The sequence below is a fragment of the Gopherus evgoodei genome, chromosome 3, assembly GCF_007399415.2.
Source record: "Gopherus evgoodei ecotype Sinaloan lineage chromosome 3, rGopEvg1_v1.p, whole genome shotgun sequence".
In the NCBI taxonomy this organism is placed as follows: domain Eukaryota; kingdom Metazoa; phylum Chordata; order Testudines; family Testudinidae; genus Gopherus; species Gopherus evgoodei.
In genome coordinates, this window is record NC_044324.1 from 101,093,096 (window position 1) to 101,120,986 (window position 27,891).

At 44.3% G+C, this 27,891-nt stretch overlaps 1 protein-coding gene across 4 annotated transcripts in view; it reads right to left on the minus strand.

The window, feature by feature from the left end:
* Window positions 1-21,278: 21,278 nt before the first annotated feature.
* MCM9 (minichromosome maintenance 9 homologous recombination repair factor) overlaps window positions 21,279-27,891 on the minus strand; it is a 74,534-nt gene continuing 67,921 nt past the window's right edge. For all 4 annotated transcript variants that reach the window (XM_030556191.1, XM_030556190.1, XM_030556192.1 and 1 more), the window contains 2 exons: window positions 25,624-25,769; window positions 21,279-23,480 (listed from right to left, as the gene is read on the minus strand). In XM_030556191.1, the coding sequence (XP_030412051.1) occupies window positions 21,860-23,480; window positions 25,624-25,769 (1,767 nt within the window). In that variant the 3' untranslated portion in view covers window positions 21,279-21,859. The remainder of the gene's footprint in view (window positions 23,481-25,623; window positions 25,770-27,891) is intronic.

Consider the following 27,891-nt stretch of genomic DNA (forward strand, 5'->3'; position numbering starts at 1 on the left):
CTAGCATATTATCTGTGCTAAATAAGTACCAAACCACACGTAGGCTTTTCAAAAGTACTCAGTGCTGGCCTAATTCTGTTCCTGCTTCTTCAGACCAGCCCTAGTTCTGATGCTACTTAAAGCTGCTGATAGGAGCAATGGGTTTAGGGCTTACTCTACACTTGGAAGTTGATTTGGATTAAAGCAGGGTGTGAATTTAAAGCACAATAGCTATTCTTGAGTAACTCCCTGTGTGAACATTGTCAGGGTTAGTCTACATTACAAAGAATTTGCCAATCTGACTATATGGGCAAAGCCCAGAATCAGTTTATACTGGCAAAAATTAATTTTCTGGGAGACTTAAGCCACCTCCTCAAATGAGGCAAGTGATACCAACAAAAAAGACTTACCTGTATAAACCATATCTACATGGAGGATTTTCCTGGCACAGCAGTGTCATTGTAGGGGAGAGTTTTTCCACACTCCTGACAAAGTTTTGTAGGCTAGACGTGACCTTATTCTGGAATACATGGAGTTATTCTGAAATAGCTATTTTGGAATAACTCCACGAAAGACAAGCCCTTAGGACCATCGAAGGACTTAAGCACATGCTTAAGTGCATTCCTGAATCAGCTTTGTAACTACGGCTTCTCCTGGAACCAGGCTACTTTTATTTTGTATTATGACTATTTTAACCAGCTTCCCTCTTCCTTCCAGTTATCTTCCTAAGCCTCCTTCCTAGCCAAGTCTTTTGCATATTCCTACTCACATCACCCCTTTTCCCAAGCCATCTTTTATGCATAGAATTGCATCCTTCTTCTCAAGCACCAAATGACCATTTTCTTCCCTTTACAATCACCCTGAAAGCAGAATTCTGCTGAATAAGCCTTGTGATGGTGCTCTCTCAGATATCTGCATAGCTTTAAATTTGTTCCCTATTCCCCTTGTCATGACCAGGACATGGGCAGTCTGACCTTGCAGTCAGAGCAGGAGTAGAGTCAGACCAGGTCAGACACCAAAAGGTCAGAGTCCAAGACAGCCCAGAGGGAAAACTGAAAATCTGAGTGTCAGGAGGCAGGCAGGGTCAGGTTACCAGAAGATTAGAAGCAGGAGACAAATTTGAGATCAGAACCACAAACTGGTAACCACATCAAGCTGGTGAGCAAGAAGCACAAGATCCAGAGCAAGATAGATCCCAGTTATATAAACAACTTCCTGTTCCTGGGCTGGGTTTATACAGAAGCTGTGAACCAGTCAAGACCCTCTGCATTTTCCCAATCAGATTTCTTGACTGGAGTCCTACACTGGGGTTCAGCTTCTTTCCTACCTATAGGAATGCACTGGCTAGTAAGTTGGAATTTAACTGCTACTTAAGATGCCTGTGGACCAGGGTTCAACACTCACAGTCCCTGCTTCCCTCTGTTAGATTTCTGAACTGTACAGTCTCATTTAAATTGTAACCTCTTTTGGCCAGGAATTGGGTCTTCTGTACATGCAGGACACTGAGCACATTTAAATAATAAAATAACCAAACTGAGGAGACATTTCATTTCTCTCCAGTTTATCTTTCTGAAGGAAGAATGGCAATTAGAGACAGTCCATCACCTGGCTTGGAATGGGAAAGCACTATTAAAAAGGGTCAGCCTGATCATCAGCTGTAGCACTTGTGTGAGTTGGTCAACTGCTGACTGGTTATTTAATAAGCTGAATTGGTGGCATGAAACCATGAGAACTGAAAGTGATCTGACCCTGAAGAAAGTGTTACTGAAAACCTTGTGTCAGCCATTTCTATGCTTTGGCAAGGAGGATCTTTTCATTCTGGCAAGAATCAAAGAAGTAACTTTCATTGACATTTCCTCCTTGGCCAGAACATTTTACTTTGGTGGGAGAGGAAAGAGTATTTTCCACAGTCTGCCTGTTTCCTCTGTCTCCCTACAGGATCTGTGTCAGGGTGACTCATATTCCTGCCAGGGAAGATTGAAGAAAGCCATAGCTAGAGTAAGATAATGACACTTGGGGTTCAATGGTGGAATCACTCATGTGCAAGCTCTCAACATTCCACTTCAGCCACATTCTCCCAGCACCCAAAAAAACAGCGAGAGAAAAAACATTCTGAGAGGCAATGTACTGTTTTGAAATACTAGACAGCTAGTCTGGCAAAGGCCATTATAACTTTGATTTCTTAGCAGGCAATCACGACCAAGTGTCTCATGTTTTTCTTCTTGATTGTAAGAATGAAGGGCTAAGATAAGTAGGGCCTAAGTGCAGTGGTGCACAGACATGCAGTGACATTTTTAAGATGTTTAACATTCAAAAATGTTTTAGAAATACAGGATTATGTTATTCCTCTTCTATGATTGTTTCTTGCAAATGTTGTGTGGAATCCTCCTTATAAAGTAGTGTGTATTCCTATGTGCAAATAAGTAATCTTATTTTTTTAAAAGATATGTTTGAATAGCCTGAGAATCTATCACATCTCTCTCAAATAAGATTTCTACCTAAAAGAAATCAAACTTTGGAGCTCCCTCTGCTGTCTTGAAGTTAGTTTTCCCTCATCTCCAAAATGCTGAACATAAAATAAAAACAAAAAAACTTAGTGTTGTCATATCATAAAAATAAAAGTTCAAAGATAAGTGTGTGTAATAACTGAATAAAAGTCAGATGTTCTTCTGGCAAGGAGACAATCTAAACCTTTACTCTTTCAGGGCTAGATTTTCAAATGTTGGCATGCCTAACACATGTACACCAATACCTAGTTTCCATGCGAACACAAAGAGGCATATATCTGGTCATCTGCCCATAAATACCTGATGTACATGCAGTCAGGATATGTGCATGCATAAATACCCACTGTCACGGGGTAAAGCCCTCATTGCGAGACTGACACCTCCTCCTGGCTGGGCTAGGGATTAGCTTGAGGCCAACACCAATGTCCACAGTCTGCAAACCAGCACTGTCTCTGCTCCTGCCTACACTTTGTTGCTCAGCTCCCAGAACCACAGCTTTTTCTTCTTAACTCAGCCCTCTGGCCAGGTCATCCTCTGTGTTTTCCCCTTCTGGAGATAGGTATCTCTATCCTACAGTCCAGCCACTTCCACGGTGGCAAGTGGAGGATCCAAGCCCTCCCACTACTCTGAGTCCCAACTCAGAGACCCAGGGCCGGCTCCAGGCACCAGCAAAGGAAGCAGGTGCTTGGGGCAGCCAATGGAAAGCAGCAGCACATCTGGGTCTTCGGTGGCAATTCAGCAGCAGGTCCCTCAGTCCCTCTGGGAGAATGAAGTGGTGCAGTAGAGGTGCCGCCAATTGCAGCTTTATCTCTCCCCTCCCCTTTGTCACTTGGGGTGGCAAAAAAGCTGGAGCTGGCCCTGCAGAGACCCTGTAAATAGCAGTCTCCTGCTGCTCTGTAATCTCAGTCACCGATGTTCTATTTCCCCAGGCCACTTCCCCCTGGTCCCAGCACTTTCTTTGCCCTTATCTCAGGGCCTCAGCTGCTCAATGCCAGGAGCCCACCATAGCTCTGTTCAAGGTATTTACAGTTCTCTCAGGCCTCTAGGGATGCTGTCTTTACTTCCTGGGATCCCAGCAGCAACTAAGGCTGCTTAGCCCTGTGGCTTTTTTTATAAAAGCCTGCTGGGCCCAGATTGGCTGTTCCTTGCAGCCTCTCTCCTATTGGCTGCTTCCCACGCAGCCTCCCCAGGACTCTGTTAACCCCTTCTCTGCCAGTGTGGGACCTCAAGACTTGTATCCTTTGAGGGTGATGGAGGGTTTATCACTTCCCGTTTCCCACACAGCTGGGTTCACAGGGCAGCCCTCTCCTGCCTTAACTCTTCCAACAGAAAATGTATATTTCCTTTCTCCTCTTTGGCATACCAGATTTGGTTTCTCTGGAACTTTAAGTTCCCCTCTGCTATTTTTAGGGTCTCCTCAGCAACTTGCAATTTCTCCTGCAGCTCCTTTCCCTGCTCCTCGGAGTCCCCCAATCCCTTTTCCCCCAAGGTCTGGGTCCCCACAGTAGCCTGCTGTGCCACTGGGCTCACCCCTACAACTTCTGAGGCCCTCTCTGTCCCGGTCTTTTTGTCTATCAGCTCTCTTACCCACACACCAAGTGTGGGGGTGGAGCTTCTGCCCTTTCTGTGATTATGCCCACTTTCTCTGTACTCCCAGCATAGGAGTCCAGTCCTCCCTTCCTGGGAACTTTACCCCTCTCTGGGCCATTCTTTTTCTTTCTACAAGGGCACTTCCTTTCTATGTGCCTCAACTCCCCACAAGAAAACATGCTACCCCCTATTCTCTGAGCAGCAACCATGCCACTTGCATTTCCTGGGGAACTTCCTCGTTATAACTCAAATAGGGGCAAGGCCCTGTGAAGTGTCCCTTCTGGCTACAGACTAATTTTGGCCAGGCTTCTGGCTTCCAAGCATTAGGCCTTTGCCCTTGCTCCCAGCCCTTACGGCCTCTCCCTTTTTTCTCTCTCCGACACCTAAATAAGTACTGCTGCTGCTCCATAATCTCAAGCAAATACTCCTGCAGGTACTGGTTTGCCTCCTAAAGACTTTGCTGATTTCCCCACAGCTGTATCAGCAGGGCCTGGATCCACCCTAGCTGCTTCTCTATCCCCTTCATTGTGGGTAGCAAGTCCAGGCCTCAGCCTGAGAGGGTTTTGCTGCCTTCTGCAAAGAGTGCCTCTGCCCAAGACGACTCCATAGTCTTTGCTCTTCCCCGTACCTCCTGTCTGCCTCAGAGGTGTCTGTTCTATACTGAGCCACGCTTTCTTGACTATATTTACTCACTGTCAGCGTGTAATAGCATGATGGCCAATCCCAAGCATTCAAAAAATCATGCATCAGACACACCCCCACACAAAATCATTTGTACTTTCAACCCCCCACCCAAAACAAGAAAACAAAAGACCCTGAGATTCTCACATGCTCACATGACCCCAGCGGCTTTGGCTTTTAGAAAAAGTATCAAATATTGCAATACTCTCTGATGGCAGGACTAAGTATTATCTAGACCATCCCTGATGGGTGTTTGTCTAATCTGCTCTTACAAATCTCCAGTGATGGAAATTCCACAATCTCCCTAGGTAATTTATTCCAGTGCTTAACCATCCTGACAGTTAGGAAGTTTTTCCTAATGTCCAACCTAAACCACCCTTGCTACAGTTTAAACCCATTGCTTCTTGTCCTGTCCTCAGAGATTTTATGTACTTGAAAACTGTTATCATGTTCCCTCTTGGTCTTCTCTTCTCTAGACTAAAAGCACACATTTTTTTCACTCTTCCCTCATAGGTCATGCTTTTTAAACCTTCAATCATTTTTGTTGCTCTTCTCTGGACTTTCTCCTATTTGTTCACATTTCATGAAATGTGGCACCCAGAACTGGACACAATACTCCAGTTGAGGCCTAATCAGCACAGAGTAGAGTGGAAGATTTACTTTTTGTGTCTTGCTTACACCGCTCCTGTTAATCCATCCCAGAATGCGGTTTGCTTCTTTTGCAACAGTGTTACACTGTTGACTCATATTTAGCTTGTGATCCACGGTTACATGAAGATCTCCTGGTTAAGCCATGGGGGTCTCTTACCATACTTCTAAGAACTTGTTAGATAACTGTGCACTGCTGTGTTATTTTCCCAACAGATGTCTAGATAGCTGAAGTCCCCCAAGACCACCAAGTCCTGTGCTTTGGATGATTTTGTTAGTTGTTTAAAAAAAGAAAAAGCCTCATCCACCTCTTCTTCCTGGTTAGGTGGTCTGTAGTAGACCCCTACTATGACATCACCCTTGGTTTTTAGCCTTACCCAGAGACTTTCAATAAGTCTGTCTCCTATTTCCATCTCAACTTCAGTCCAAGTGTATACATTTTTAATATATGAGGCAACATCTCCTCCTTTTTTTCCCCTGCCTGTCCTTCCTGAGCAAGCTGTACCCTTCTACCAATATTCTAGTCATCCGTATTATCCCACTAAATCTCTGTGATGCCAAGTATGTCATAGTTGTGTTTATTAATTATAATTTCTAGTTCTTCCTGATTATTCCCCATACTTCTCGCTTTAGTATACAGACATCTGAGAAACTGATTTGATTTCCCCCGCCCCACATGTTCTCTTGTCGCTTTCTTATCTCTGCTATAATGGCTTATCCCCTCCTCCCCGATTCCAACCCTTCTCCCATGTCCCCATGTTTTTTACTTACCTTTTGGCTTTTGTCACCTACCTTGTTGAACCTAGTTTAAATCCCTCACTAGGTTAGCCGTATCAACCAATGAGAATGCACCTTTCTTTAGAAAATAGCGGAAATACGATGGAAAAGTTAATTAAAATTGATCATTTAAAATTGTGGCTTTCCACTTAGTCCTTTAAATTGCCTTGATTTAAATCAGTCCACCTGGCAATAACTAGTGTCTGTGAACCTTGACATCTTTCAGATGATGTGGACATTTGTTCTCAAAATGGTTCTTTTTGTAGTGGCCTATTTAGTCACTGAGGGTTCAACACCTGTGATTCCTGTTTGTGGTATTTTTCATTGTCAGTAACTAGCAGGTCTTTGTTACATCTGCCAGCACAGAAGCACTGGCAGTAGTACTGTCACAAACACCTTTATGTCTGATAGACCTAAACCCTAGCCTGTCTGAGCAAAGAATAGAATAAAAATAGATATGTATTATGAAATTCATATCTTGATCTGGAGCTAAACTGTCCCAAGGTTCAGACTTGGGACTGGATGGGGGTTTAAATTGATTCCTAAGAACAAGCAAATTGATTCGTAAAAATCATTATCAAGAGATCTAGTTAAGACCTTGAGATCATACAATGCAATTATAGTACAGTCAGATTAAAAAAAAAATTAAATAAGATTTTTTTCCTGTTATGTATTTCTTTTTCATAAACTCATTGTAAATGACATGTGGCTATCAAGTTCCAGTCAGTAAATATCAATAGCCTAATTTCATTACGCAGAATGATCCATTTTCTTAGCCCATTTTGTAATGATGTGCAGGGACAAAACCAAAGCTGGAAAAAAATCATCTGCATACATGTTTTTCCATGAAGGGAATGTGCTTTTCTTTTAGTAAAGAATAATATTATTCATATGAGCTTTTAAGTCTTCTGTATAACAAAAAGGCACTATTCTAAATACTGATAATGCAGGTAATATCAGGTACCCAGGGGACATGAAGCAGTTAGCATTTATTATTAATGAAACTATTACCTCATTCACAAGAAATGCTGAGCACTTAATATTCCGTTTACCTCATCTGGCCATCAATAACTGTATTCCCTATAGCATAGGATGGTACTTAGCCCTACTTGGGAGATCTATTTCATGTTTAATCCATTAATTAACAGTTCTAGTTCTGCTTTTATAGACTTTGTCTTTCTTTCTTTGGTTTTTAGTTAATTTATTCTTACAATAACTGTGGGGATTACATTGCAATACTTAATACTTTGTTACTTTACAATAATCATGAAATTCAGACTGATGTTCTGATGGTAATAGAAGAACAGAAAAAAACCCTCAGCCATTTAAAAGAGTTCTAAATTATGCAGTTACACCTCTACCTCAATATAACGCTGTCCTCCGGAGTCAAAAAATCATACTGCATTATAGGTGAAACTGCGTGATATTGAACTTGCTTTGATCCATTGGAGTGTGCAGCCCTGCCCCCTTCCCCCCCTACTCCCCGGGACCACTGCTTTACCGTGTTATATTTGAATTTGTGTTATATTGGGTCAGGTTAGATCGGGGTAGAGGTGAATTTAGTACTGAAAGAAGCACCTAAAGTCTAATTAAAATATAACCAGATTCTAGCTGGCAGTGCACATATGACCATGTCAGCAAAACAGCATATGTTCCTGAACTATTGGTAGAGTACATGGCATAGAATGGCCACTGCAACCCTGGCTCCTGCCCTCCCAAATACACAAGAGGCTGCTCTGCAGAAAAAACTGCAACACAGGAACCATTAAAGGGTGTTACTGGGGTTGATCAAGGGATTAAAGTGGTATTGCTGTTAATGTAAGTACATTCTCTGAATGTCTCATTCTTGTAGTAGGTACATGGGGCTATGCAGGGCTGATGCACGGATGTTTCACGTCCTAGGCGAAACCTCCACCTTGCACCATCCCCCATCGCTGAGCCCTGCGGTAGCTCCCTGTCCCTCCACGCCCTGAGGCCCCCGCCCCCACAGCAGCTCCTGCCTTCCGCCCTAAGGCACTTTCCCGCGGCAGCTCCCTACCCCCTGCGCTGAGTCACCCCCCCGTAGTAACTCCTTCCCCCCGGGGAGCCGTGCAGCAGCTCCCCACCCTCCCTCCGCCTTGAGGTGCCCCCTGTCATGGCAGCTCCCCTCCCTGGTCCCAGCTCACCCCTGCTCTGCCTCCTTCCTGAGCACGCTGTTGCTTCACTTCTCCCACCTCCCAGGCTTGCGGCACCTAAGCTGATTGGCGCCGCAAGCCTGGGAGGTGGGAGAAGTAAAGCAGTCACGGCGTGCTCGGGGAGGAGGTGGAGCAGGGGTGAGCTGGGGCGGGGAGTTCCCCTGCATGCTGCCCCCCCTTTACTTGCTGTAGGCAGCCCTTCCCCAGCTTGCTCCACCTAAATGCCGGCGGTGACCGAGGAGGACAAAGATCCAGCCACCGCGGTCACCGACGAAGAAAATGCCGCCCCCCCCAAATCCTAGTGCCCTAGGCGACTGCCTAGGTCACCTAATAGGTTGCACCGGCCCTGGGGCTATGAGTGGTGGTGATTACATCTGCAATACAATATAGGTATACATGAAACATATACATCGCTACCCCCAATATAATGCAACCCGATGTAACAAGAATTTGGATATAATGCGGTAAAGCAGCGCTCCGGGGGTGGTGGTGGTGGTGTGCGCACTCTGGTGGCTCAAAGCATGTTCGATATAACGTGGTTTCACCTATAACGCAGTCTGATTTTTTGGCTCCCGAGAACAGCGTTATATCAAGGTAGAGGTGTATACAGAGTCATTTGATTGGTAGGAGAGAAATATTATGCTTACATCCAGGTACATACCATAATTTAGTCCCATGTTTGCTTGTTTTATCTTTTTTATAGTATATCATTCATGTTATCAGTAATATAAAATATTTATATATATATATATAGTGTAATTGAATTGATCAGTTAGAGTGTTATTGTGGCTGCGTTGGTTCCAGGATATTAGAGAGACAAGCTGGGTGAGATATTATAGGTATTACCTCATGCTTGTCTCTCTGGATCAGTTAGCATGAACTGCCATTATAAAGTACTGATCCTGAAAAGTATTAAGTACCCACCAATCCTACTGCCCCCAGCTGCAGTTTTAGATAATATCTTTCAGGATCAGAGCTAGAGTCCTCAGTTACAAGTTAAAGGAGCCAAATTCATAAGATAAATATAGGTAAAATCTTATTAATTTATTTTAAAAATGAGGCTAAATGCTATTCCGAATTAGCTCCCTACTCTAACTCATAAAAATATGTTGAAGTGAGTTTTAAGGCATAATTCCAGTGATAATTGTTGCTACTTTGGCGGAAATAGTGCATTGCTTTAAAATCTTGTAGATAATACAAGACCTTAGTATTATTCTTTATGCCAAGAGCTGAGAAAGGGAGTTTGGTGCTGAGGCTAAAACAAGTAAGTGCAGGATTACTATCATACTATAATAGGGTTCATGTTATTAATAGTCCTATGGGATAACAAACACCACAGACTTTCATCTCGTAGGGTCTGATCCTGGAAGATGCAGCGTACCTGAAATTCTCACTGACATCAATGAGTGCCGTAGGTACCCCCTTCCTCTCAAAATCGGGTCCCCAGGGATGCTCTCTGCTCTATTGATTTCATTAGCCCATAGTGCACCTTGTCATCCTGTAGAATGGTTTCTCTACGATCATGGGTATGTGGCTCAGTAAGGGTCTGATCCTGCACATTCAATGGCCACACGATCAGGCCCTAACCAAAGTAATAAGACAACCTTATGCTGAAATGGTGTCTGGGTCAATAAGTGTCCAGTAACGCTGGTTCATTCCTATGCACAAATAGGACCTTCAACAGATAGGTGTTGCTAAGGTCAGTGATTCCTAAGGTTCAACTCAACTGCTATTGGTTTTTTTTAGGGTAGCAAACATTTGGTTTTGATGAACCAGATTCACACAATATATACTATTAGCATAATATCTTTATTTTATATTGTCTTTAAAATTATCTTATTCACTTTTAACATGTATTATATTTGTTTAGAGACAAGCTGGGTGAGGTAATTATTTTTATTGGACCAACTTCTATATCCTGGGACCAACATGGCTACAACACCACTGCATAATTGTCTACAGTCATTTTGAGAGAGCACTGTTTTCTGTCCCCTGTCCTGTCTCCTCCTCTGATCCGTTTCTCTCCATCCTGCCCCAGCCTCCAATCACTCCCCCTACACACACAATGTTTCCCATCCCCATTGGCTCCCAGTCCCAGATTCCTTTTACCCTACATTCCTTGTCCAAAGTCAGTGCCCCCCCATCCCAGCTCCTTGTCCCAGTCCTCCACCCACATGGGTCCTTATCAGAGCTGCTTCCCTTTTATCTCCATCTCCCTGCCCCACTGAATCTCAGTCCTGGTCTCTTTATTTAGCTAGTTCCAGTCACCCCCCAGTTCCTCATCTGATCTCAGTCACTGCTCCACCCACTTGATCCCAGTCCCACTGACTTCTGTTTCCATCCCAAGCTTCCAGTTCCAGTTTCTTTGCCCAGCCAGTCCCAGTGTCTGCCTGTCCCCCCAAGCCTTCAGTTCCTGTCTCCATCTCACTCCCCCCACAGGGCCTCCGCTTTCAAATTGGGCAACTTCCGCCTCCACACTTCCTGGGCTGCTGGGCACCAGTAGAGGACCATTGGGAGCACAGAAGAGAGGCTCTCTGATCTCTGTTCTGGTGCCTGGCTCACAGCAGCCTGGAGCTGCACTTGCAGAGAAAGTCCCGCTCAGCCCCATGCTGGAGCATGCCTCATACAGATGGGATCTTTGGGGAAATTAGCTGCTAAAAATTAGAGAAGCCTCTACTGAGCATGTGCTAACTGCAATTTTTCAAAGGCTTATAACTTGGCCAAATTTGGGTGGATTTTCATGAGGATCATGAAAGCTACATCCCTGACACAAACGCCACCCCCAATCAAATTTCAACTCCCACCTGCAATGTATTGAGGCACTAGAGCTTCCCACCAAAAAGGTCACCAGAATGCAATATGAGCAAAATAATGTAGTTTTCCCTAGCCTCATTCTTGGAAACAGCTAAACTATTATGAATGAAAGTTTCCAAAAGAGTCCAGCCTGAGGCAGACAGCTGGCTGGAAATTTTCAGTCCATGCAGTGAAAATTTGTCAAAGTTATAAGCAACTGAAAACAGGTCTTATAATGTGAAGTGGCAGGCAAGGCCTGCACATAGCAGCAGCCATTTTGTCTCATCAAAGCCCAGAGAGCAACTAGCACAGTTTTACGGAAAGTCTCACAATATTTGGCATTTTTCTTAAAATCCCAATTCCTGGAGTCATGTGATTACCTGAAAATTCTCCTTTTTATGAGGAAAATGAAGTGGCAGAGAAAAGCTTGAAAATGTGAACCCTGTAGGTACAACATGAAAGAGACATATTTTAAAAAAAATGGGATTTATTAAGCCAATCTTTTGACTTTGGGACCCAACTCATGATTTTTGAGTGCTTGTGTGTGGCAATGGTTGATAAGGGCTGACCTGTGGGCACTGGATATAATAGGCCAGTGAAGGCTCTGCCTTGCCTGGCACTGCTGCAGCCACGGCCACCTGAACACCCAGTTGCGGGGTTTGGCAGTGAAGGTTTTGTTTTATTATCCCCTATGGAGGCTCTGGGGTGGCTGAGGAGGCAGATACTGCCTTCTTGGCCACCCCAGAACCTGCATGGGGCATATCAAAAGCATCTTAACAGACACTTTTCCACTGTGCAGGTTGGGTCTGGGGAGCAGAGGCGTGGAGCAGCTTCAGCCAGGCTTGGGGGTGGTGGTGAGGTGTGTGTCACTCTGGGCTGCAACCAGTCCGGGGCTTCTGCAGCCGAGGTGGGGGGGGGGAATTCTGGGTGGGGGGGGTGTTATAACCTTAGTCCCAGATTTGGACCTTAGCGTCCAAAATATGGAGGTTAGCATGAAAACCTCCAAGCTTAGCTACCAGCTTGGACCTGGTACCTGCTGCCACCACCCAAAAAATTAGAGTGTTTTGGGGCACTCTGGTCCCCCTGAAAAACCTTCCCTGGGGACCCCAAGACCCAAATCCCTTGAGTCTCACAACAAAGGGAAATAATCCTTTTTCCCTTCCCCCCTCCAGGTGCTCCTGGAGAGATACCCAGACACAAGCTCTGTGAAACTACACAGAGTGACTCCCCCTCTCTGTTCCCAATCCTGGAAACAAAAGAACTTTCCTATTCCCCCAGAGGGAATGCAAAATCAGGCTAGCCAATTCAACACACACAGATCTCCCCTGATTTCTTCCTCCCACCAATTCCCTGGTGAGTACAGACTCAATTTCCCTGAAGTAAAGAAAAGCTCCAACAGGTCTTAAAAGAAAGCTTTATATAAAAAAGAAAGAAAAAATACATACAAATGTTCTCTCTGTATTAAGGTGACACAACACAGGGTCGATTGCTTAAAAGAATATTGAATAAACAGCCTTATTCAAAAAGGATACAAATCAAAGCACTCCAGCACTTATATTCATGCAAATACCAAAGAAAAGAAACCATATAACTTACTATCTGATCTCTTTGTCCTTACACTTAAAAACAGAAGATTAGAAAACAGAACTACTTCTCCAAAGCTCAGAGAAAGCAGGCAGCCAGAAAACAAAGACCCCAGACACAAAATTCCCCCCACCCAAAGTTGAAAAAAATCCGGTTTCCTGATTGGTCCTCTGGTCAGGTGCTTCAGGTGAAAGAGACATTAACCCTTAGCTATCTGTTTATGACAGGGGGGAGAAGGGCTTGTGGCCTCAGGCCTCTGGCCATGGGGAGGGCATAGGCAGAAGGGGTGGAGCCCAGGGCTAGCATCCCCAAAGGGAGGCTCCACCTGCCCCCCATGGGCTGACCTCCCCACATTCATAGAGGGTGCAGCAAAAAGGATAAATGTAAACAGTCACCAACGGCCTTTTAACCACCTGCCTGTTACTCCATGTGTGGCACGCTCTCCTGTCCTCCCTACACAGCCAGAGGCTTAGGGTTGGGCGAGAAAGTGGTGGGGAGTGGCAACATATGGGGGTCAGGGAGGCCACTTGGGGAGGCAGGCGAGAGGGAGCCAGGGAGCCTGAGTATTTTTGCGCTCTCCCCTGAGTCTTTCCCTTGGCTGCTCGATGGCTCTGGGCCCCTGGAAGGGGTAGGGCTGGAGGTCACTCTCCCCCAGCCAGCCCTTCCACACTGCCCAGCCTATGCTGCCTGGGGCCCCGGCGGCGATTTAAAGGGCTACTGCCATGGTAGTGGTGGCAGCAGCAGCTGGGAGCCCCGGGCCCTTCTAAATTGCTGGGCCCTGGGGCAGCTGTCCCCTCTGCCCCCCCCCGCCCGTGTTGGCAGCCCTGGGGGTGGGGGGCAAAAGGGGCAGCGACCTTAAAGTGCTGTTGGCTGTGTACAGGCCGGAACCAGCAGCCACTTCTTGCTGGTACGCCATACCGGCCCACTTTCACCTCTGCGGAGAGGCCTTCCAAGGTGAACTGTACTGGGCTGCTCCAGCGAGCTGCCTCCGCGTGAGAAGAGGTGCCACACACTTACAGTGTAACTGGCTGAAGTTTCAGACTAGAGACATCCCTTTTGGTTGTGTTGTTGCTCACAGAAAGGACTGGTAGAGCCTGCAGCCGCTGAAGGCAGATTGAATTAGCTGTTCTGCTAGACCAATGGTTCTCAAACTGTGGGTTGGGACCCCAAAGTGGGTCGCAACCCCCTTTGAAGGGGGTCACCAGGGCTGGCTTAGACTTGCTGGGGCCCTGGGCTTCTGAAGCCTGAGCTGCACTGCCCAGGGCTGAAGCCAAAGCCCAAGGCTTCAGCCCTGGGTGGCCGCGCTCAGGTTACAGCCCTCTGCCTGAGTCAGAAGCCCTTGAGCTTCAGCTTTGTCTCCCCTGCCTGAAGCGGTGGGGGTCAGGCTTTGCCCCCCACGCGGGGCAGTGGGGTTTGGACAGGCTCAGGCTTCGGTCACCCCTCTGGGGGTAGTGAAGTAATTTTTGTTGTCAGAAGGGGATCTCAGTGGTGCAAAGACGTTTGAGAACCCCTGTGCTAGACCTTCAGAGCTGTGGCCACGCCCAGCCTGCCTTGATCAACAGGTCTGTGTGGTGTCTCCAGAAAACTGTAGATTTGCCACGCAAAGAACCATCAAGTGAAGGCTTTAACCATTTGAAAGAGAATTCTTGATTATGTAATAAAGCGTCTAGGGATGTTTAGTCAATGAGCTGTCTGGCTTGGTGCACCGAGATGATTAACCTGAAATTCTTGGACAGAAAAGGCCTCTTGCTGTGGCACAAACTGTATTTAATTATGAATTCCATTTAAAATTTCACCAAAAAAGAAAACATTCCTCACTTGTGAAAAATAACTTGGTTTTGTTATTGTGCTGTTTACTTTATTTCAATGCTCTCTATTCAGGTTAATATTTTTAAAGCCACCTAAGGGATTGGGATGCCAGATCCTTTCAGATGCAAATTACAGTCATGCTGAATACAGTGCTCTCTGTACAACTGCTCTATTTCACTTTATAGTCCTCTTACCCTAACAAAATTTATCTTGCAACACCCTTACTACAAATAGAATAGTGGAAACAGAACCTTCTGAATTTCAGAGCAATATGTAGACTATGTAGGAAATTTGGGTCTGATATTGATCCCCTGCTGATTTTACACCATGGCAATTCCACTGATTTCCACCAAGGTGCTTCTGATTTCCAGTGGTGCGAGGGGAGAATCAATGAGACTCCTTAGCGACTAGATTTAGGGAAATTCCTAAAGTTCCTGGATCCAGATCCTCATTTGGTTCAAATGGGTGTAACTCCATTGATTTCAGTGGAACAAGATCAGTTTAAACCAGCAGACAATCTGGCTCCTGGTCCTTAAAGAGTTACTTACTAGTTCTGTTTTGATTAGACAGTTTAGTAATTCACTATTACCTGGAAGCAGGCACCTTGTGTAGACATTTACACTTGGGCACAGTAGGTGCAGCTAGGGTGAGCAGATTGTAAGTTTGAAAAATCGGGACACTCTTTTTTCAGGGTGTGTGTTTGTGTGTGTATAGTTGCCTATATAAGACAAAGCCGATAATATTGGGACATCTGATCACCCTAGCTCCAGCATGAATGTAAAACTTTGATTTGGTAGAGCTTTGCATCCACTTCGCACAGATATAAATGATTAAGAAGCGTCAAGGCAATGGAGAATCAAAGCCAGTGCTTTGATTTTATTGCAGTCAGTGATGTACCATTTGCCAGATGATATTAACAACATGAGGCAGATTCTGTTGCCACTGAAGTCCTCCTGGCATGGCAAGGATGGGAGGTGGTTATAGCTCCCTGATATAGCAGTGGTATAAGTTACAGCAGCTTCTAGGAACCGTCCAGCATGCCGAGGATAACAGGAATAGAGTGTGCTCTCTCCACACCCCTTACACCAAGGCAATAGGGAGGTAGGACAGGGTTCTGAGTATATGCTGGCTCAGCACTTTGCTGGAAATGTGTGTGTTTTCCGCTCCCTTTGAACGGCCTGAACAGCGCACAGGGAGTGAAGGAGGGCAGTGAATCTTACCTCATGTTCAGATTCTTGCAGAAGAGAGTCTTGTCAGCGATTTCTGGCTGTTACCTTCCCCATCTCTTATTAGTTGAATACTATAATTAGTGCTGTTCTGCCTTTATTAGTTCCCACTGAGAGAATGTGGATCTGATTCTCCTCACACTGGATTTACACCAAAACAACTCTCTTGGTTTCATTGGAGTTACTCCTAATTTAAGCAAGTGAAAAGAGAATCAGGCCTTCTATCTGCAATGGAGCCTCTCCAAGGACTTGCTGTGCCTTCCATAATAGCTCTGTTATCTTCACAGTAAGCTGAGAATAAAGACAAAATTCTATAGAGAATACAGTTACAAGGAGGACTGTAACAAACAAGTCACTGAAGGTAATTTAGGATTCACATTTACCTGTGAACATGTAATGCATTAGTAAATTAATTTCCCACTGGTCAAGCAAACACAGGATAAAGTATGCCACAGAGACTAAACTGTGTGCCAGATTTAAAAATACACTAATTATAATTTAAAGTACTTAGGTAAATACATGTACCAAATACTGGGCTGCATTATAGCAGCTGTGCACCACACTTGCAGCTGTGCTTTTTCTTCTACAGGCCTCTATCCTATGAGCTGTTTGCCTCCAAATGTCAGCTTCCCCATTTCCCCCTCTCACGGCCACTTCCTGGATTCCCAAGGACACAGTGTGGCCAACTATCACAATTTCATCAGCAGTGGCATAATTTTGGTTCCTGCTGGAGCCAGTCGCGCAATGGTGAGAGAAGCTCCAGCCTTCATGAGATTTCTAGCCTTGCCCAATAGCCCTCAATGGCTGACTTCCCACCTCCTGGGGAAGAACAGCTGATCAGCGCTGCTATAGGAGGCAGGCAGAGCTCTTTCCTCTCCCCTACCCCCCCGGAACTCAGAAGTGTTTGGGTAAAGGAGGGGGGACAAGGTGCAGCAATATCATTTTCACAGGAAAGGTGGTACAGGAGGGAGGGGAAACAGTCCAACAACTCAGGGGTCCCTCCCTGCTACTCTCTGCTTCTCTCTCCTCTCAGGTCTGGAGCTGCCCTCTCTCTCTGCCCCTCCGCCCCACACCTTGAGCCGCCACAGCTGCAGGAGGAGCAGAGTTGCAATAGGGGTAAGGGCAGTTTTGAGGTCTGGGAACACAAAATGAGCTGATGTGGGGGCACAGAACTGATATAGGGATGGAATTAAATGAGTAATTAACTGAGGGGCTGGTGGGGATACAAAGTTGATTGGCATCTGGGGGTTGGTGGAGAAGCTGGAAGGCCACGCCCCTGCAGCATTTTATACCCGTTATGTAATTTGATCTCTAGCCAGGGCCGGCTCCAGGCACCAGCATCCCAAGCAGATGGTTGGGGCAGCAATCTGCAAGGGGCTGGAATCCCTATGTTTTTGCCCCCAAGCAGCGCACCAAATTGCCGCTGCTGGCGGTAGGAGCAGTCTGTGTGCCTTCAGGGTGGCACGTGTGTTTCCGCGGCGGTGGCAATTCGGCAGCAGCTTCTATGTTCAGCTGTCCGGGGTGGTGCAGCTTCTGTCTTCAGCCACCATGGAAACGAGGGTGCTGCCCTAAGGGCACAGGGACTGCTCCCGCCTTCTGGCAGCAATTCGGCGCGCCTCTTGGGGTGGCAAAAACAGTAGAGCCAGCCCTGTCTCTAGCAATAGCTCCTGCAAGAACAGCAGCAACAGAGAAGAGCCACGTGCATGATTAAAGGATTAGAAACATGCCTTATAGTGCTAGACTCAAAGAGCTCAATCTTTGTAGCGTAACAAAGAGAAGATTAAGTGGTTACTGTGGCGAGGAAAGGCTCTGGCAGGGGGAATGCAGTGGAGAAAAGTTCCAGCAATGGGGAACTAGAAGAGCCTTTCCCTGCTGCTGGAGCCTTCCCCCACTACCTGAGTCTTTTCCTGTGTCAGGGAAAGGCTCCAGCAGTGGGATACCACACTGTTCAAAACAGCATGTAGACAGGGAGGCATGACATGGGCAAGTCAAGAGCTATGTAGGGTATATGTGCTAGTATGTACCCTCACCCCTCAGGCATGTCTTTACTTGCCTAAGCCATGACTCATGAACCACACTGCTACTCATACTCATGGTAAGAGGGCTCCATGTGTATGTACACTACACTTTGCAGAAAGAAGTGTGCAGAGTAGATGTACTTTACAGGGCCAGAAAGCTTTGCTATACCTGCTCTTTTCTACTTCTGCTGTAGCTTTCACATTTAGGTTCTGATACTGCAAACATACACACAGGTGATTTCAGTGCACCTGTTTTAGTCAAACGGGCTCGTTTCCTCCTGGAGCTACTCAACTACCCCAAGGAGACACGGAAGACTAGAAGATGGTTGCCAAGTTCTTTATTCATCAGTCAGCTGAGTGGGTGCTCCCCTCGACTCATGCCAGAGGGAGAAGCACACCTTACAAGCGCAGAGCAGCCCTTTTATACCCAGTAACAAACAACTTAGCATGCGTAAATTCTACTAGCTCATGCAATTTTTGAATTCCTTTCTAGGGGTAATCAGGATGCATCTGTTTGACTTCCTTTACTGAGTATCTTGTGTACGTGTACGCAGAAAGCAGCTACGTGCGTGTGGGGAGCAGCTGGGATGATAAGCAAATAGTTGACCTTTGCTCTAACATCTATATATCAGTAATATTACACATGTGCATAAGTGTTCACAGGATCGGTGCCTACAGTTGCTGCTACAAACAAATTTAGTGCCCTAGGACTCTCGTTTAAACATCTTAATGGTAACCAGTGTGCTATATTCCTCCCATAATGAAAGCCTGGCTGCATTTAGAATAGAAAAAAATGGTTGCACATATAGAATGAACCCTGAGTACTGAAAAATTATGGAGATACTATGAGATAACAAAACAAAGGATTAGTTAAAGAAAAAAATAAAAATAGAAAAATAGTGGATCTGGAAGTCTGTTGACAACATAACACACTGCCCCATGGGTTATATAGATTTTAGAGTGCTTAAATGACCTCCATTTTAGAAAGTTTTTATATAGCTCCACTATAATAGAACTCAAAGGATCTTATGATGAACATATCTGGTGTGTGCCTCGCTAAGAAGGATACTCTCTAGTTGGTCCATTTCTGGTACAGAAACATGACATGGTGCCAGAAGTATACTAAGAACAGAAACAGAAGGAAAACAGCAACAAAGGTTGTAAACAGAAGGAAAACAGCAACAAAGGTTACAGGAGCTCATCAGCATGCCACTCGTCAATGCTCCAGAGAACGTTAGCTTTGACAAACCTTCAGAATGGACAGATTGGAAGCTGTATTTTACAAGGTTTCAAATTGCAAACAAACGCCACAAAAAACTGGAGCTAAAGAGGTGTCTTCTTTAATTTATGCTATGGGAAAGCAGGCAGAGCATATCTTTAAATCCTTTGACTTTACTGAAGACAGTCACAAAGATAACTATGAAAGGGCTCTGGCTATGTTTGATGCACACTTTATACTTAAGAGAAATGTGGTTTGTGAAAGAGCATGTTTCCGTCAGAGAATTCAGGAAATTGGGGGAAATGCTGAATGTTTTATAAGAGCTCTCCATGTATTGGCTGAAACTGTGATTCTGGGATTGCAAAACATCAGAGATAGGCAGTTTATTGAGTTAACAGATAAAAATCATTCACAGCAGCCACAACTGAAAATAGACTTAACCCTAGTCACAGCTATACAGAAAGCAAAGCAGTCTGAACTAGACAAATAACAGAACAAAAGTCAGGAGCAAATTGAAAAACCTGAAAAGAGATTAGATGCTATAAACAGACACTTGAGTGTTAGAAGTCATTATGATAAAACCCCTGAGGCAAGGAGCGAGAACACCCGGGTTAAGAAGGACAAATTCCAGACTACATGACCAAGTTGTGGAAAAAGTCATATCCCAAGAGATGATGCATGTCCAGCCACAGACACACTATGTAATAAATGCATGAAATATGGACATTCTGCAGCTGTTTGCTCCATTAAAGCAGTCAGGGAGCCGACTTATATTACAGAAAATCAAGATCCATTGTTTCTGGGATCTGTTATTTGGGATGACACAGAGCCTGCCTAGAGAGTGAAACTGAATACTGATGGCAAAACTATTGACTTTAAAACTTACTCAGGACAGATGTCACAGTCAGCTCAGAAGGGACTTACAATCTCCTTCAGTCAGGAGCACCAAACCCTTGGTAGAAGTGGGGGAGTTGTGGCCTTGCCTCCTGCTCCTTCTTTTCCTATGAGGCTTCATCCTCTGGCCAGGATGGACGCTGGAGCTGGGCTGTGATAAGAGCCATCCAGGAAGCCCAAGCTGTTGTGGGGAGCCCTGTACCCTCCACCTGCTCTGGGTGACATGCCCTTGGGGGTGGCGACACAGGCCAGGGGCTGCTTTGGGGCTCCTCAGCCTCTGGCTAGGAGAGGTGGAGGGTCCAGGGCTCACCCACAGTGGCCTGGGCTCCCTGAGCAGCTCTTATCATGGTCTCGCTCCAGCTTTTGGCCTGGCCAATAGGTGGGGCCTTGGGGGGAAAAGGAGCAGGGGCGGGGCCCGTAACGGTAGTGGTGGTGAGGCTAAAGTCCATCTCAGCCCTGCACCAGGAAGAGGCTGGCATCATGGGCAGGGGCTGTGTGCCTGCCTGATTGCCAACTTTCTGATTGCAGAAAACAGAATAGCTTTGCCCTGCCCACTCCCCTCCCCCTAACCCCCCTCCCCCATTCACTCCATACCCCTCCCTCCCTCGCTTGCTCTCCCCTACCCTTGCTCACTCACTTATTTTCACCATCTGGGGGGCGGAAGAGGGTGAAGGCTCCAGCTGGGGGTGCGGGATCTGGGATGGGGCTGGGGATGAGGGGGTCTTGGGTGCAGGAGGGGGATCTGGGCTGGGAGGTGGAGCCGAGGGGTTTGGAGTGCAGGAGGAGGCTTCGGGCAGGGCGTGAGACTGAGGGGTTCAGAGTGTGGGAGGGGATGCGGGGTCTGGGAGGGAGTTAGGGTGCAGGAGGTGACTCAGGGCTGGGACAGGAGGTTCGGAGAGTGGGCTCCAGCCAAGCGGCGCTTAACTCAGGTGGCTCCCGGAAGTGGCCGGCATGTCCCTGTGGCACCAAGCTCAGGGGACGCCAGGTGGCTCTGTGTGCTGCCCACTCCTGCCTCTCCCATTGTCTGCAGTCTGAGCCCCTCCCACACCTCAAACCTCAGTTCTGTTGGGTCACAGACATCAAAATTTTCTTCAACTGGGTTGCCAGAAAAAAAGTTTGAAAACTACTGCTCTATCTTAAGGGGGATTTTCTAGAAGAGAGGTGTAATTATGGGGTAAAAATAGACACTGATGACCCCAGAATGCATACAGAACCCCAGTACGCAGCACAAGCCATCACTGTGTCGTGGACAGATGCAAGCTGCAAGATCCTATTAACAAGTGCCTGGACCAGTGGATACTACTAGTTAAATAAAGAAAGAAAGCAGGCATACGCAACACATCAAAAGGACAATGGACCACAGTAACCACAGACAGAGCAAAATTCTGTTGATATTGATAACACAGGAATACATATCACAGCAGAATGGTATATCACAATATCACTAAATGCATCAAGGGAGAAGGCATGTAAAGGACGAACAAAATATAACTGCACGGTTAGCTTTTGCTTTGCCATCTTGCTAACACTGTCCTCAGAAGATTGGAATAAATGGTCCATGGGACACAAGATCAATTACAATCGTGTGTGGTTTATGAGTTGAATTAAGAAAAAAATGTCAATTAATCCCGCTTCATTTGCAGGTACCACTATACTCTGAATATAATCACAAATCACATGAGTTTTCAAGTTATACCAGGTCAATTGAAACAGTCAACAGATATTATAAACAGTCTTGTAAACTATTAGAGAGGTAAACGTAGCATCTGAACTGTGGTGTATGTCAAATCCTCACCTGCTGTAAATTGACATAGCTCCAATGACTTAAAAGAAATATTTTGATTTATGCCAGCTGAAGTGCTGCCTGAAAGCTTTGGAAATAATTAATATGAGTGATATTGTTTCCCAGTAATATATTGATAATGACAGGTGGATCAGGGCTGGGGAAAGGTAGTATGGTTTATGACCTTGGGTTTTTCCTAATCTCTTCATCCCAATCAAAATCTAATGTGGCATCGTCTAAATCTGGTATTGAGAAGAGAGATTTTCCTGTGACCACATTTTTATTGCTGGCACTCCCCAGTCCAAAACACTTTCTTTTGCTGCTGGTGCTCTCAGAATGGGTCTTCAGAGGCAGTCCCTGGCTTTCCTTGCTGTTGCTGGTGACATTAAGTGATGGTGGATTTTCTGATTTTGATTCAGGAGGTGACATGAAGGAAAACCTGGCTAGTTTTGCTAACGTGCTGGAGCACACCTTCTTTGTGCTCAGGCCACCAGGCATTTCCTCTCCTTTCCTGGTCTTCTCGGCAGTTGGCGTTAACCCAGCATGGTGTCTGATATCTGAGATCTGTTTGGTCTCTGAGTGTCCAGTTGTAGCTTCTTTGATTTCTCTTCGTAAGGTTTCATTTTGCTGCTGTTCCTTTCTTTTATTATCAAGGGGTCTCTTCTCCAAACTACTGTTTCCTAAACTCATTAGCTTTTTCTGGTGTTTCGCAGGGCGATAACATTCTTCCTCTGGCTGCTCTCCTTCTGCTACAGTTCTCAAAATCCTGTGAGGCGTAAAAACAGCCTCTGATTGTGAGGGAGGCAATTCTGCATTGCTCTTACTTTCAGAAGGATGAACAAATTTTGTCCTCTGTCTGAATGAAAATTTAGCCAGTTTAGCCACTGGAGGTCCTTCACTCTCAATGATTTCTGGCTCATTGGAACCTGTTGCCATTGCTTCCTTCACCGTTTGGTCTTTATTTCTTTTTCTCATGGAAGTTATCTGCTTGTCAGCTACTACCGGCACATTATTCCTACTCTTTCCTATTGCACAAACATTATTCATATCACCTGAAGGAACTTGTGGGTCAGCTGCTGATGGGAAAAACAGTGGAGAAGGAAGGGTGTCTGCTTTGGGGTCTTGTGTACTTGCACAAAAATTGTGAGCTCTCTCTGTGCGCAATCTCTGCCACCTCTTAGAGACCTGTTGTGTCACCACTGAATCAGGCACACTAGCATTTTCTGAGGCTGGATCTTTAATATTTGCCTCAGAATAAAGATTTTTATGTCCTTTTGTCCTTTTCTCATCAATACCAGAAACTACATCCTGTCTAGAAGTAGCACTGAGATCCACAGTTGCCAGTGACTGTCCCATCCCAGTTTCTCTGCTTTGTCTTGAACCACTTTTTTCTTTAGAACAGGATTTGTCATTCATTGTTTTCAAAGCCAAATTATCTAGAGGTCTCGTGGGGATTAGGGACTGCTGAACACTTTCTTCAGCATCCATGTTGTCATCTACCATGCTGTCAAACCAGGTCAAGCTGCCATCAGCTCTGCTGTCATTGTGTTTACTCAGGTTATTTGTATCTCTGTTTTTACCAGCTGCCTGACAAGTTGAAGGCTCAAGATGCGTATCAGCTTTACTTCTCCCTTTGACCAAAGAATTTTGCTGTTTGCAGTTATTCCCTTGTTGGTCTGACAGTTCTGTCTGGGACATTTGCTCTGACTGCCCAAAGGTACCATCGCTTAAAGATCCATAAGCAGTATTTTTGCTGGTTTCTCCGGGCTGCAACTGGCATGAATTTTCATTCTGTAATCTGTTGGATGAGGAGGAAAAAATATTTTTACAAGTGAGTAGGTTAATTTTTCATTTATATATATATATATATACACACACACACACACACACACACACGTATGTATATGTGTGTAGAGAGGCTACAAAGGAATCCAGCAGCATAACAGAATCACTATGTCCCACATATAACACTGGCCTTAGTGCAGCAATGTCTAATCTCCTTTTGCTCCTGCATTAAGGAGCAGAATCTGGCCTTCTTATTCATGGTAGGGAGAACTATTTATGGAGTAATGCATTACTTAGCATGAGTAAGGGTGGCAGAATTTGGTCCATACTTATTAAATACTAGCATTTACAACCATATTGGTTCACTCTTGCAAATTGCCTGTGAACTTTGCTCAAACAAAAAGTGGATTTTAGTATGAAAATGTAGACTGTTTCATTTGACAGTGTAATTTATATTTAGTATTATTTACTTAAGTTCTTTTTTCTGCATGTGCATATTCTCTTTCTGGGTTATTCACAATGTGACACACACAGTTAGATTTAGGCAAAAAGGTTACTGTTTTAAAGAGTAGATACATAACATATCCTGATTATTACCCTGCATCAAGATATACCAACAAGTTCTAGAAGTTAACCAGAGTTATGGTTTTTTATTTCAATTTTTTAAAAATGGGTTTACAGAATCACAAATGCCTGTAGTGCTTATGAGTGATGCACCCTGCAGTGACACTTCCTAGAACTGTGATCTCATCAGATCTCATGCTAAACAGGGTCAAATCTTAGATGAGCGACAGGTGAGGAAAATTTACATGCTGCACGAAGAAGTGGTTGTTGATGATTGATTCACTTCCCTCAGAGTCACTATGGAACAAATATGTTAAGACGCTCTATAGCTTGGGGTGAAGCTTTCTGGATGCTCCGTAAAACCAGGTTCTCACCATTTGTGGTTGTTGTTTTCATTCTCATAGCTCATTTCGAAACAACAGGAGTGTTCTGGCCAAATATCAGTCTGGTTAATTGTATTCTGCCTAAACTTACCCATTTTAACAGGAGATACTATTTTTCTTCGCTTCATGTTCTAAATCAGTATTTTTATGCACTAATAAACAACAGCTATGTTCCATCTCAGAAGTGACTGCATTTCAGTGGTGGATAAAATAATTCCTATGTACTCCATATGGCTTGTGTATCCTTTGAGACAGAAGATGCTATATAAATGTAAGGCATTTATTAATTATGATGTGGTTTTCTCCCAGGTAGAAAGGATCTTTAAAAAAAACAAAAAGCAGCAAAATGATGTGAACTTTTTTTCTACTTTAAAACTTGCTTAGGTCTCTTGGAGCCAGCTCACCTTCAACTTCATTTCAGTTGCTTTTATTGCTCTGTAGACTTATTGGGAATGTGACTTACTCTGTGTTATAAAACAGAGCTGAACATTTTTCAAGGGAAATTCATATTTTCACAGCTGCTTTTATTCCCTTAATAACATTATTCTTTTATCTTTCTTTAATAAAAACAAGTATGTGTTTCTAATGGAGCTTGCTGTCAGTTCAGGAGACAAAAGTTATTTTTTCTTTAGATTATTATTACTTCACCTCAATAAGTTAAAAGGAGTTTTCTATTATTAAGAACATATAGACTTTCCAAAGATGAAACCAGTGAGCTAAAAGCTGCTGGCCATCCAGTGAGAATCTAAAATATTTTCAGTATCAAGAAATATATCACCCCAAAAAATAATTTTGATCCAGACTTATCACCCATTATCACAAAGAAAGGGATCCAACCAGACAAACATAAAATAACCTTTTTAAAAAAAAATAAAGCAAAGCTTGCTGTACTTTAACAAACAGGAATAAAAAAGTTAATAAAATTAACGAAGAGCAACTTTCTGACCTTACTGGAATTAGATTAAATTTATCTGGACGTATGTTGAGAAATCATTAAAATGTTATTTAACCCTCCATAAATTCAATAATCCCAGAATGAAAAATGATCCTATAATGATTTCAGTATGCTCCTTTAAAAATCCCCTGCTTTTTCAACTCCACCGAAGGTCTCTTTCCTAAGTCAGGTTCTATTTTTAGAATCTCTTAGTACAGTTATTGTCAGCAATCCTTTTACTCTATTGAATTCTTTGTTAACCTTCATATTATCACCTGTCAAGTCTTTTGAATTCTTCATGCAGAAGATTCTGCAGCTCCAGTCGCTCCAGGATGAGTTCACACTGCATTCGATACTGCTCCATTGGGTTTTCTGGAAATGAGGTATGCAGTGCATTGATGCCTCCGAGAAGTGCACCTCCCTGTGCCACCAGAAAAATGGAAACATCTTGGTTACTCAGCATCAGATTTTAACACCAAAGACAGTTTTATCTACAACCAGCCATTGGCTATTTTAGCACTTGATGTGGCAAATACTTACCCAATAACTTTACTCACACAAGTAATTCCATAGAAGTCAATGGGACAACTCACATGGATAATGTTATGTACTTGCATAAGTGTTCGCAAGGTCAGACTCTTTGTTTATTATTATATTACTTGGATTTACACAAAAAATATAAAGAGAATCTATCTGAGGCCTGAAGAGACAGTTTATTCTTAGGGATTTTTAGTTGATAAAAGTGGATATTAGGAAAGAAGTCCTCTGAATTCCTTATAAAAATTCTAAGTGAGTAACATCTATAACTGACAAGATTGTAATTTTTTCACTTAGGTTATGTCTACACAGGGATACAAAATCCATGACTGGCCCAGGTCAGCTGACTCAGGCTCGTGAGGCTCGGGTTACAGGGCTGAAAAATTGCTGTTTAGATCTTCGGGCTCAGACTGGAGCCTGAGCTCTGGGACCCTATCACGGTGGAAGGCTGAGCTCCAGCTCCAGCCCAAGCCTGAAAATCTACATAGCAATTTTTAGCCCAGTATCGTGAGCCGCTGAGCCCGAGTCAGCTAACACAGGTCAGCTGCAGCCAGGCCATGGGGCTTTTATCCCTGAATAAATGTACCCTTAAAGGAGGAAAAGAACCCTGGTTGAATGGTTAAAACACAGGAATGGGAGTTAGAAGATTTGTGGTTTAGGGCTTGTTTATATGAGGAAAATTGACCAGCATAACTATTCCGAATAACTATTCCAGTATAATTTAGCTATTCCATAATAACTCCCCCATGTGGACACTCTATTCTTAAATAAAAGTGACTTTATTTGGAATAATTACTCTGCTTGCTGAGTGCACAAGATGGACCTGCTCTTGGGATGAATCAGGGCTGTGTAGTAAAAGAGGCTGTTGTTTGAAAGACCTCTGCCTCATTTGTTGCAGAAGTTAGAAGGCGTGTAAGAGAAAGGCGGGTGTCATGGTTAAGACAATTGAATGCTGCCCTGGAGAACTGGAGTCTGTCATTTCCTGTGCCAGAGTTCCTATGTGATGCATGGCAAGTCATTTAAACCAAATTTTTCATAGGTGGCCACTAATTGTGTTTTCTTCATTTTCAAATTGCCCAACTTCAAAGTTTGGGGTTTGATTTATAGAAGTGATGAGCTCTCACAGCTGCAAATAAAGTCATTGAGAGTTGTGCTTTGAACATATAAAGTGCCAAATAATGCCATGTTCTCTGAAAACTCAGCTCTTAGATGTCTCGAATTAGGCACCCAAAATAGTGGATACTTTTGACTTTACTCTTTCTGTGCCTCAGCTCTCTATCTGTAAAATGGGGATAATACCAGCCTCTCACCTAACAGGAGTGCTGTGAAAATTAATTAATGTCTGAAACACTCAGATACTAAAGTGATGAGTGCCCTGGAAAATTCCAGGAGGAAATTATTAATTTTGTCTTCAGAGCAGGGTTTGAATAGTGTGCAGTGAATAAGACTTAGGGCCACAGACTGAACAATGACAATACAACGACATATTGAATAGCTGCTCATTAAGTGAGCACTGTCCAGCCTGCATACTGAATGAAGCATGGGTGCTGTGGAAAAAATATCATGTACTCATATAATTAAAGATGGTATCCTAACGCATATGCACAAGGAGGCCAAGTTAAGACAGCACAGGCCTAACTTCTGAGTGTTGTTGCCTCTATGTGTGTGTGTCTGTGTGTTATTTTTTGTTTTTGTATAACAGTAAATAGAATGTCACAGGATATAAGGTAACTTCCTCCTAATTTTCATCCCTTGGTCTTGTGCTCAAGCCTCCAAGATACTTGGTTTTCTAGAGTGCCATCTGTAGGATAAGGAATGCCGCACACCTAGCTGCCACATGGCCAGTCCATACGTTCAACACTTCTCATGAGCATTTAGCTCTTTGCTTGATACACATGTAGGCAGAACAAGAAGCAGAGCACCAGAGGTTCTCAATCACTCAAAGGAGTTAGCAGTGCTCCCAACAACTGGAGAACAGCAATGTGCACGTGAAGGTTGAGGAGCTG